The 12,583-nt window shown below is 40.4% G+C and overlaps 1 protein-coding gene across 4 annotated transcripts in view; it reads right to left on the bottom strand.

The window, feature by feature from the left end:
* The window catches only part of MALT1 (MALT1 paracaspase), an 81,106-nt gene that overhangs the window by 23,974 nt on the left and 44,549 nt on the right, over window positions 1-12,583 (bottom strand). For all 4 annotated transcript variants that reach the window (XM_073343639.1, XM_073343640.1, XM_073343637.1 and 1 more), the window contains one exon: window positions 9,252-9,455. In XM_073343639.1, the coding sequence (XP_073199740.1) occupies window positions 9,252-9,455 (204 nt within the window). The remainder of the gene's footprint in view (window positions 1-9,251; window positions 9,456-12,583) is intronic.

Below are 12,583 nucleotides of genomic sequence, written 5' to 3'. Positions count from 1 at the left end.
ATCCAAACCATTCCACAGCTTACACAACCCATGCCTGTAAGCAGGAGAAAACAGCTTTAGTAATGACCTTTGGTAGTCACCCAACAACACTAAGAGCATATCATATGTAACTAGGGATGGAAACAACACAGCATTTCATTCCTCAACTCTAAATAGCCTCCAGGGGTCAACACGTATTTTACTTCAATATTGAAAATAGTACTAATGTCATGCAGACATGCTCCTGAGCCTATCAACTTCCTAATCAGATACAAATTCAGGATGCCTTCAAATTTTACTTACCCCCATTCATTAGCCTATTGACTTCACTGGGACTGAAGCACATGCTAAGATGCTCTCCTGAATAGGGACGTTTTCCTGAATCATGGCCTTACATTGTTTAACCACCTGAACTGATGATTATACTCCTTTGTCTAGCCAATGTTACCAGCGGTTTATAAGCACCTTTTCACACTAAACCCATTCCTACCCTAGACCAAATGGAAAGCTGAAAAAATTTCCTTGTAGAACAACTCATGGAAGTAGCTATTGCACAATATAAAACACAATCCTTGTCACCTACTCATCTAGGTTCAATTCAACATAAAAAATTCTTTAATAGATCTTTCTGGACTGCAGCTAGATTACAAGCATCAATCCCTACAGATGTGAGCACTTGCCTACTTCACATTCTCTGAACTGAAAATGTACCACCTCCCCCACCACGCCCAAAAGAAATTCAGAGCCTGATATGGAAGGTGGGAATAGAAGATATAGGAGGTCTCAGCCTTCATTAGCTTGAAGAGTAATGGACCATAGCAGTCTTAGAGAGTATAAGACCACATCTGGCATTCAACCTTTGATCTTCCACTTGAACTAACAGAGCAGTACTATGAAATGATCTCTGCTGCAACACACTAACTTATGTATTTAAAAGATTTTTTTAAACTGTGCAAATTAACATACTAGAGTGAATAATTCAGTTGTGGCTGTGCTTGCGTACATATCGAAACCACATGAGAGCAACTGTTGCATAGGTGTATTTTTAAATAAAATTAATTCTCTTTGTCTTTGTTTTAAATATACAGATGCATTTTACTCAGGTAAGTGTGGCATATGAATAAACTTATGTCTAAATTAATGCCTTCCTTGTTTTAGCTAGTTATATCATTCTGCAAATGCTCTCCCTGTATATGGCTGGTACGCAATGGCTAAACTATCTAGTTTAGTAACTGATCACCAATCATAGGCATTATCTACAAACTGGCTTCTAAGGCAGAACTTAAATCACTTGATTGTGTTCGTTTGTTCAATAGACTTTGCCAGTTTATTTTGGATGGTCCTATTTTAACAAATTGCTATTACATATATACTAGTTGAAATGTTGGAAATTGAATGCTTGACATTGCTTTTACAATAAAGGTGAACACCTGGATACTTGTTGCAGCATCTGTGTGTCCAATTATATTCCTGCTTTCAGGATCATAGGGTCAATGTAAAAAGATTAGGGGACAAATTCTGCTCTTATTTGCATCAGAGTACATAAAGAGTATCTTCACTGATGTCAATGAAGTGAGTGAGTGAGATCAGAATGAGTCCCCAGATTTATGAAGTTTCTTCACTTTGAGAGCTGTTATCCACTACCAGTCATGGTAGAAAGGTTTGAATAACTGAAGAGTTAGCAATTTAATTTGTACTACTTAGCCATGGCCTGGATGCCGTATGGTATTAAAATATGTTTACCCAAACTTTCAGCACATAAATAATCCCAGTGAAGTCAGTGCTTACAACAGCCACCGATAAGACAGTATTAACATCTTGGTCCTTGGTAGTTGTGGACCAAATTTAGGTCCTATTCTGTTTAAAGGCAGTCAGCCATTTATTAATATCGTACAAATAATCATTAGCATAGGCTTGTATTCTAACCCTGACACAGAACTAGACAGAGCTTTTTATGTAGATTAATCCTGCCAAGAACTGGATCGATCAGTACCAAAGGAAGGGTGACAGGATCAAGCATCATCTGCACTAAAATATGATGTCTACTCACGCCAGGCCTTGTTGTGATTATTGGACAAAATTACCCTAAAATCAATTGTAAAAAGTAAGCAAAAGTTTACGATGTTACAATAACCATGAAAATAGGTCAAGTTGTTTAAGACACTGAATGTTAAAAACTGGTGCAAGAGATCTAGACAGAGAAACTGGATTAGTCTAAACCAAAAAGGCCCCATTGACATAATCCAAGGACTGTTGAAATTATGCTTGTTTAAAAATAGATGATGTGGAGCCAGAATGTAATGAAACAAAATTGGAGTGTTGGATATTAGGCCTAACTGGTGGACAAAATGATGAGGATAAAATGTGCCTCCCACTTTTGCTACTTTTGTTTCTAATACTTTTTTGGAGGGTGGAGGGTGATTGGGAAGGAATCTTCTTCCGCCTGCTCATCCCCCAATCTGCCAGAACAGCATCTCATCTTGATTCATCTAAAGGACTTTCTTCCTGAGAGGAAAGCCGGCTGGCCTTGGACTTGTTTGTTTACACCTGTGAGGACTGGATGTCATTACTTTATCATGTCACACAATCCTCACAAATGAAAACAAGTTCCTTAAACAAGAGGAAGGCCAGCCAGCCATTCTTTCAGGAAGAATGTTCTTTATATGAGTTGAGATGAGCTGCAGGGATGAGCTGGGGGAAGAAGATTCCTCTCTCCCCCAATGCTTTTTTTAAAAAAAACAGAGTAAAGATGGGTGGCATATTTTATCCTCATTAGGTTGTCCACTTTTTGTCATAATTCCTCCTTCTCTCCCCTTCAGAACATAGAAATAGCCACTCTGGATCAGACCATATGTCCATCTAGTTCAATATACTTTCTCCGACACTGGCCAGCACCAGATACCAGGAAGGTGTAAGAACCCTGCCATAGGCAGATGTGGGATAATCTGTCCCCCAAATAGGTCTCATCCTTGTTTCTAATGTTAGATTGGCTTAAACTCTGAAGGAGAAGGTTTAATATCCCTTCCAAAACTTGTCACTAATGATGACAGCTCTGAATATTATTGATAATAAATATCCAAACCTTCCTCTTGTTGCAGAGTGCCACAGGTATTTCAAGAACTGACAATGGTTCCATTCTCATTGTGTCTTTACTAAGCATGCTGGGTTTCAAAAAACAAAAATGTTACAACAACCCTGGACAAATAAATAAGACAGAGAAAAACAGTCAGTCTGCTGTACGTTAATAGCTAGAAACATGACAGCTAAACTATGGGAGTTTATGGAGCCTTTTTTCCCCCAGGGTGAGTATATAGAAACAGTAAATTAGGGTACTTGTCAGGGAAGCCTGGCTCTAATCTCCTTATTATTAGCTATAAACCACCATCTATATGATTGCAGATGTTACCAAAGTTGCCAGGCAGCAAAGTGGGACCTGTGAGCCAATATGAGCCTCACACTCTATAAAACATACTTACAATACATCATATCCATCTCATTTATATTTCAGAAATCTGGAAACATGGCTTATTGCAGAGGTTCCTAAACTTTTTGCCATCATGACTCCATTTTGATGAAATACTTCCTTCCAGGACCCAAGACAGCATGGAGGATGCCATTTTGAAGAGCAAAATGGTGTTCTCTACACACGGCATGTGAGAGGTCATGCCTCATGGGGGACACCATTTGAAGAGCAAAATGGTGTCCTCTGCACACTGTGACCTCCGACGTATGATGCATGTGAGGTCATGCTATGTAGAGCAAGAGTGCTTCCACCGCACACTTGGGATTGCCGCAACCCCCTCTGCTGATGGTGTTACTCCATTTGGGTAGTGACCCAGTTTGGGAACTGCTGACTTATTGCCTCAGATACTTCGACTTGTTGAAAGGATCTGCTGTAAAAGCACTCAGAAGCTAGGAAATGCCTATGCAACTTTAATCCAGCCTCCTGTATGTATGCATATAGTAGCCTTTAATTACATGATCACATACTATGTTTTTCATAGGGTTATGAAACAAAGTGGGCAGGAACACCTTTTATCAGAGCATTTCTGCCCCAGATAGGTTTATTTTAAAATGGTAACTGGATTTCTTTCCTGTCATTGGGCAAGTAACTGGGTTAAGGATATCTGATGAGCAGCCCGCAAAAGTATTTAAGATGCAGTGGTCACAAACAGTTATTGTACTAATATCAGGATCACAGAAATCAACATTTTAAGTTATCTCCAGAGTTTTTACTAAGAAAATAGCCAGATTACTTTCAATCTTTAAAATGCATGCTGTTACATCTCTCATCTCATTTATATATGATGAGCACAATAATTCTGCATTGCATTTAATAACAAATATATTGAGGAACTAAAGTACCAAGACCACCATCACCAATTTGTTTATCAGTTCTACTTTTAGTGAACAGTGTTTGAAATGCCACATTCCTGGCAGCAAGTAGTAATTACACAGTGTCATGGTAAATATCATGAATATCTGAAACAAGGTCTAAATGGGAGTAGCAGCTGTGCCTCTTATGTTTGGAGCTGTGCCCACTAAAACGCAATAAATCACTCGCAATTTATACCCTGACAGCATATTTTATATTGCTTCTGAGACACTCATAGTTACTATCCAGAATGATCATTTAAATGATAAAGTAGTTTTATAAAGGTTTAATGATAAACTTTACTGGGAGATGCCATGCTTGGCTTCCACAGGTATCAGCTAGATGGAAAAATGAAGGTTAAACTGTATAAATGTACTTTGCAAATGCTCTGACGTGGAGCTAGTATGAATTACGTCAAAGTCTCTGGTCACTTAATTTTTTTAATTCATGTTAACAGCTAACTTAAACAGAGAGCCTTAAACAGAATAGGAGTCCATAGCTCACCCAAACACACAAGAAACAACGTAAGTATTTTACATGAGAGGCAAATGGAAGTCATACCATCAGAAAGCTGAGTGAACTTTACAGCTATAATAAACGTCCATATGATTGTGAGTCTTTGCTCTGATGTATAAATGGTGAAAGATATTTTGAATGTCAGGTCGGCCAGTCCTATCAAGCATCAGGTATCACATGAGTGTGAAAGCCACGCAGAGAAATAACTTCATGTGGGCCTGGCACCCGTTTCAGTAAAATACCAGATTAAGCAGTTTCTTGGCTGAATTTAGGTAGGGGGGGAATTCTAGAGCCATTTGTATAGGACACCTACGTTTAGCATTCTAGCCTCTGTCCTAAATCCTTATTTTAAAAGTAATTTACACAAAAACAGCTTTAAAAAAACCCAAATCTAGCTAGTCAACAGCAGACCTCTCATCACACGCTGCATCAGATAATTCAGGGTGGCCTGCTCCCTAATAAAGAAGTAAAGTTTTGGCTGAATTGATCTATTCCACTTTCAAGGTAATAGAGACAGTAACTCAGCTTCCCCCTTCAAGATGAGACTTAGGAAAGACAGATCAATTTTCCATGCCACATGCTCGTGAGAAAATTGTTGATACATTTCACCAGTATAGCTCAATCTTCATCTCTTGCCCATTATCACAGTACTGGCAATGACTCGCTTGTAAGGCAAGTTTTTAATGACAAAAAACTCCACCAGAAACTAGCATACTTAACTAGCATAGTTAATTTGTGAATTAAATCACAAACCTGTCCAGGGGGAAAGGGGAAATTTAAGCTCAATGTGACACCAGATGTGCAATATTCATCCTGTAAACTAGTTTGCACATCCATAATTTGTCAATATCCAGGGGATATCATTCTAAATTTAAACTTATTAAAGTTAGCCCTGTGTTGCAAAGTACACTTTTATCTCAATCCTGAAATAGCTTATAGTTGCCATTTTCTAACTTATTTCTCCCTGTCATTGTCCACATATTGCTCTCCCTACACAATACATGAAGATATATGAAGGGGCAAATCCTGCAGTATTTATTCAGGGAGAAGTTCCACCAAAGGTGTTCACTAACAGTTCTGTTTGAGTTCTGCCTGAATTGGGACTGTGACGAGTTCAGTCACAGAGACTCTCTTGGGACTGTCACTGGATGTGCTGAAATTACCTCTGAGCCCGTTTTCCCTGCCAACTTGGGACTCCAGAACTCTTTTTTGTCAAGCCAGACACACTAGGCTGCTGCATCACAGACCCAGGTCTGGTCCACACCCCCAAAGCTGCAGACTTTAACCAAAAACTGCTCAACAGGTTACTTGCCTCCTGCACCCAGATACCCAGTTCCCAATGGGATCTAAACCCCAAATAAATCCGTTTTACGCTGTATAAAGCTTATACAGGGTAAACTCATAAATTGTCCGCCCTCTATAACACTGATAGAGAGATATGCACAGCTGTTTGCTCCCCCTGGTATTAATCACTTACTCTGGGTTCATTAATAAACAGAAGTGATTTTATTAAGTATAAAAAGTAGGATTTAAGTGGTTTCAAGTAATAATAGACAGAACAAAGAAAGTCACCAAGCAAAATAAAGCAAACACACGCAAGTCTAAGCCTAATACATTAAGAAACTGATTACACTTAAAATCTCACCCCCAGAGATGTTCCAATAAGCTTCTTTCACAGACTAGACTCCTTCCTAGTCTGGGCCCAATCCTTTCCCCTGGTACAGTCCTTGTTAGTTCCAGCAGACATCTTAGGTGGAAAGCAGGGGTGTTCTCATGACTGGCAGCCCCCTTTGTTCTGTTCCCACCGCCCATTTTATAGCTTTGGCACAAGGCAAGGTTCTTTTGTCTCTCTGGGTCCCCACCCCTCCTTCTAAATGGAAAAGTACCAGATTTAAGATGCATTTCATTACCAGGTGACATGGTCACATGTCACTGTAAGACAGGGGTGAAAGTAAGTTGAGTGATTTACCAGTACGCTGGGGCCAGCTCTGGCCCCCGGAAGGGGCGGGGCCTAGGGTGGAAGGGGCAGGGCTGAGGGGGTCAGAGCCAGCCCCAGCCCACCCTGTAAAGTAAGTGCTCCCCCTCCTTCTCCTCTTCCTCCCCCCCACCACCAGGGTAGCAGCAGCAGCAGCCTGGGGCTCTGGAGGCTATTTAAAGGGCCTGGGGCTCCCCTGCTTCTAGTGCCCCAGTCCTTTAATTAGCCGCCGGAGCCCTGGGGAAGTGGCGGGGCTCCAGCGCCTATTTAAAGGACTGGGGCAGCAGAGGCAGCTGGAGCCCCGGCCTCTTAAATAGCCCCTGGAGCCCCCGCTACTCCAGGGCTCTGGGGGCTATTTGAAGGGCCTGCAGCTCCCCTGCTTCTACCGCCCTGGTCCTCTAAATAGTCCCCGCAGCAGTGGCGGTGGGGCTCTGGCGGCTATTTAAAGGGCCGGGGCGGTAGAAGCAGAGGAGCCCCGGCCCTTTAAATAGCCGCTGGAGCCCCGCAGCCACTACCCCAGGGCTCCAGCAGCGGGGCTCTGGAAGCAATTTAAAGGGCCTGAGGCTCCAGCCACTGCTGGGAGCCCCAGGCCCTTTAAATTGCCCCTTGGGCAAGCCTCGTTCTTCATTACCCATGGGCTGGCCCACACATACACAGCTAAATAAACCATCCACAACCAATTGTCCTAGTCAATGGGAGCCATCAAGATTCTAAACCACCATTAAGGGCCCACACTTTGCATAATTACAATAGGACCTCAGAGTTATACTTTATATTTCTAGCTTCAGATACAAGAATGATTCATATATACAAATAGGAGGAATATATTCAGTAGGTTATAATCTTTGTTATGATATCTCACAAGAGACCTTTTTCATAAAGATATTCCAGTTACATTGTATTCACACTCTTAAGCATGTTTCCATAAAACATATGGAGTGCAACGTCACAGGGACCTTAGGATTTAACACTATTTGATGAACCCTTGGCCACTTGAAGTTGCTGACAAGCAACTGCATCAGAAGTTCATGGCATATCTTTCACTAGAGTTCCCAGCTTCTTTCTCTACAATCTAACGGTGACTTATAAAGACAAATTTAGTTCGAGTTCTTTTTGTTTCTTCATTACGTATACAGAAGGGCTAATATTGTGGTGTTAGCTTTTTTTAAAAGCTTTCTGAGCTTGTTTTTCCACATTAGAAATTCAGGTTTGTCTACCCTAACCCCATATAGAGAACTACTGCAGAACTAGCAGGACAACATCACAAGTACCAAGGAAGTGAAAACCACCACAACTTGGGAGGGAGAGGAAATTTTTATTACCATCTATTTAATCTAAAAGCTTGACAAAAAGTTGGGAGAAAAGATCTGTGTTAAAGGTTCAATACCCTGCTCCATTTAAAAAAACATGGATAACATTTATTTTCTCCCAGTCTTAGTCTTGTTTATTTATATTGCAAGGTTTTCAGGACAGGGATTGTTTCTTAGTCTATGTACATACAGCGCCGGGCTTAACAGGGTTTCAAGTTGGGTTTAGGCTTCTAGACATTACTGTAATACAAATAAATTATTACTACCCATGTAATTTAAGGCTGAGAAAGCTCCCCCCTCCAGTTTCCTGGTTTTCCAGTGAGACCTTCAGCAAAAAAAGGAAAGACAGGACCTGTCAGTCCCAAGGTAAACAAGCAAGCAGAAAAGGAATTTATTTATATGTCTTGAAGAAGCAAAACAACTTTTTCCTCATTTGTACATCATCTTTAAGTTGTAGGAGTACAAAGTTAACAAAATATAGTGAGTGTAAAGTTGCAAATGCATGTAGCACAATGACTCAAAGGGCTCATTCGTGATTTTGTAACCAGTTAGTGGCAGATAACTAGCTGGTTACAAGTAATATTGTTTCCTCACAGCTTCTTTTCCGCCACTGCAAGTAGGTTTGTGCATTTACATCTGCTACACTACCTTACTGTATTGGTGCATTCTGGGAAACACTACACAGTGCTGACTCTTGCTTAAGTGGTTTTTTCCCTAGATCACAATTATGCATGTCCCATTACCAAAACAAGCAACACAAATGCAGCAATCTTTAGCAAATAATACACCTTTTAATATGAAAATACATAGCAGTATTTAGCAGAATACTATACATTTAGGTGTGGTTAAAAGAGGCTCAAAGATTTTATCTGTTCACTAATAAAAGCAACAATACCTTTTACTCAAAGCCACAGGATGTGTTGGCGGGTGTTTAACTCACTTCCTCCTTCCCCCCATATACATGCTATTTACAGTGAAGTCTGCTTTACTGTCAAATAGGACTTAGTGATCTGGCAGAGGTGAAAGTTAACGTCTGAGTGTTCTTGACTCAAAAAATGTTTTACTAAATTAGTTGGACAGATCATGACTTTCTTACCATACACTCCTTTGTCCAAAAGAAGTAAAAATTCATCCACTGCATTCCGCATCTCAGATTCAGTAAGATCCAGCAGAGAAACAACTTTGAAATCCAGCTGTCTCAGCAAGTTGGTCAATTCATAGACATCCACCATTGGAGCTTTCAGCTGAGGGTGATTCCAATAGCTCATGTTTCCTATTAACAGAGCTACCTTGTCAATTGCTGTAAAGAAATGAACATATTTTTATACATTTTTGAATCAAATATAAGGTGTTTTTTTTTAAAAGATGAGCTATTCTCAAATCTAAGTGCATGTGCAATATTTAGTATATTGTAGTATTTTATGCTGACCATGAACAACAGATTCTCTCATTAAAACCCAGATCCCGCACTGAGAAGTGCATGACAGATTCCCAAGCTGCACAAGCATGCACACAGAATCACTGGCCTTTAAGTTAGGAAGTTAGACTCTGATCCCACAAGTGACTTTTCATACATGCAGGGGGAGTCCAGTTGACTTCGATGTGTGTATTTGGGGGAGGGGAAAGAGGGAAAGTGCACACCTTCAAAACTGCTTTGGAAGCAACTGTCTGGTTTTATTTGACTATTAAATTATACCTTTTCACCTCCCCCAAAAAGATTCACAGCATCTTTATCTTTAAAACTTTTTTTGCAGCTGAAAAGCCTCCAAGGCAGAGGTGAGCAAACTACAGCTCGCGGGCCACATCTGGCCCCGGGACCATCCTGCCCAGCCCTTGAGCAACCAGCGGGAAGGCTAGCTCCCAGCCCCTCCCCTACTGTTCCCCCTCCCTCACAGCCTCAGCTCGCCACCAGCACTCTGGCCCGCCGCTCCTGCAGCACAGCACAGCAGTGTGGCTGTGAGCTCCTGCTGTTCTGAGCGGCATGGTAAGGGGTAAGGCCTGAGGAACGAGGTCCAGATGATGAACAGGGCCTAATAACATCAGCCCCACTATCAGAGGCTCGTTCACCTGCACATCTACCAATGTGATATATGCCATCATGTGCAAGCAATGCCCCTCTGCCATGTACATTGGTCAAACTGGACAGTCTCTACGTAAAAGAATAAATGGACACAAATCAGATGTCAAGAAGTATAACATTCATAATCCAGTCGGAGAACACTTCAATCTCTCTGGTCACAAGATTACAGATATGAAAGTTACGATATTACAACAGAAAAACTTCAAAACCAGACTCCAGCGAGAGCCTGCTGAATTGGAATTCATTTGCAAATTGGATACAATTAATTTAGGCTTGAATAGAGACTGGGAGTGGCTAAGTCATTATGCAAGGTAACCTATTTCCCCTTGTTTTTTCCTCCCCCCCGCCCCGCCCCTGTTCCTCAGATGTTCTTGTTAAACCCTGGATTTGTGCTGGAAATGGCCCACCTTGATCATCATACACATTGTAAGGAGAGTGATCACTTTAGATAAGCTATTACCAGCAGGAAAGTGGGGTGGGGGGAGAGAAAACCTTTTGTAGTGGTAAACACCCATTTTTTCATGGTTTGTATGTATAAGAACATTTTCTGTATTTTCCACAGTATGCATCCGATGAAGTGAGCTGTAGCTCACGAAAGCTTATGCTCAAATAAATTGGTTAGTCTCTAAGGTGCCACAAGTACTCCTTTTCTTTTTGTGAATAAAAAAAAAGAACCAAGGCTCCGTAGATACCTGTTCAAATGGCAGAAAAAATTAAGCCATTTGCTTCCAAGTCTATTTATTGTTTGGGCTGTTCATAGTTTTCGAGTGAAAGAGAGAAACAGGTCATTTATAGGAAGTGCTATAACTAGCTAAGCTACAGTATAATGAAAGCCATTTTAGAGAGATACTTAAAAATTACACACTTTCAGGGCTTCAATAACCACCTATTTAGATGTTTTGTACAATGTTGTGTTATTAACACTTGCCTATTTATGCTGACCACACTGCATTTTTGGACTATTCTTACTTAACACTACAAATTAGGAGCCATAAATTAACAAAACAATTTACATGCCATCAAGTCTAATTAAATTGCTTAAACATACACAAGTTGAATTTCCATGTGCTATTCTTATGGTAAGAAATTGAAAGGTACTGGTCTATTTTGCCAGTAGAGTTTATTAATATCTTGGATATGAACTCAATGCTTTTTCTAGAAAGGGTTTAGTGCAAGGATGTTTAAATAAATCCATGTAAAGAGCTTCTAGTTAAGGTCATGGAAGCACTAACTCTCAACTATGATTTTAAGGGAAGAGGAGGTTGTACCTGGAATTTGTGTATTAGTTGCTAGTAAACTGGCTACCAGAATTAGATCCTATTATACACAATTTAATATCTGAAATCACACCACGCTAAACTTTGGTAGCAAGCTTATTAACTCTAGCCAGTGATCATTCAAAACTGTTAATAAGAGAGACTGAATTGCATGATTCAGCACATAACTTCTGCCCAGTATCTGACTGTGATACTTGTAACAGGGAAAACCACAAAATTTGTAATGAGGTACGGAGTTTCAACTTGTACTGGGTGTCAAGATGTACGAGATCCATTTTATTTCTACTGTGTGGATTCTTCTGTATAACACAACTGAATTGGCTCAGGCAAAAACAGCAATCAATTTCTCTCTGTAGTGACTTATTATGGCATGGACGCCTGTCATTATGCACACAGCTTGTATCTAGCTGTTTCAACAAAATGCTTTGACCTTTTATTGTTACAGTCTATGTTTATTCCCTTTCACAAGGAAGGTTCTTAGCCAAAGAATCCAATTCCAGTGGACGTTTTCAAGCTACCTCAAGGCCAAATCCCCAAAAATGGACAATGGAGTAAGAAATTCCCCTTGTCTAAAAGAAACTGAGCATCAAAGTTGTTGCTTAACTTAGACATTAGGAATTCTTTGACTATAACAAACACGGTACCAGAGGTGCTATGATGTGTCTATGCCTGTAAGCTATGAGGTTCTTTTAATTGTCTATTTATAAACTTTATGATTTCTGAAAATCAAATGTTCAAATCAGGTTGAACATAGGCATATATTTTGTATCTGCCATTCCGGACACCTAATAATCAATCAAAGATAGACTACTAAGGCAATCAGACTGTCAAAAATATATAACTTAGAATGTTTGCAACGAAGAGGTAATTTGGCCTTTTTTTGGGGGGGGGGGGAAGGGAGGGGGGCTGATCAGAGATTTCCAGCCCAAATGCAACGAACCCACGCACAAAATAGAGTACTGAATAAGGCCAAGTGGTATGGTTATATTTCACAAGAAGGTCAAGCAAGAAAGATTTTACAAGAAGATGGAAGTTCAGATGTGCTAACAGGGTGGTTTCAAGTTAATAATA

This window comes from Lepidochelys kempii, chromosome 5 (assembly GCF_965140265.1).
Source record: "Lepidochelys kempii isolate rLepKem1 chromosome 5, rLepKem1.hap2, whole genome shotgun sequence".
NCBI lineage: Eukaryota > Metazoa > Chordata > Testudines > Cheloniidae > Lepidochelys > Lepidochelys kempii.
The sequence above is the reverse complement of the archived record's forward strand: the minus strand, read 5'-3'. Positions and strand labels throughout refer to the sequence as shown.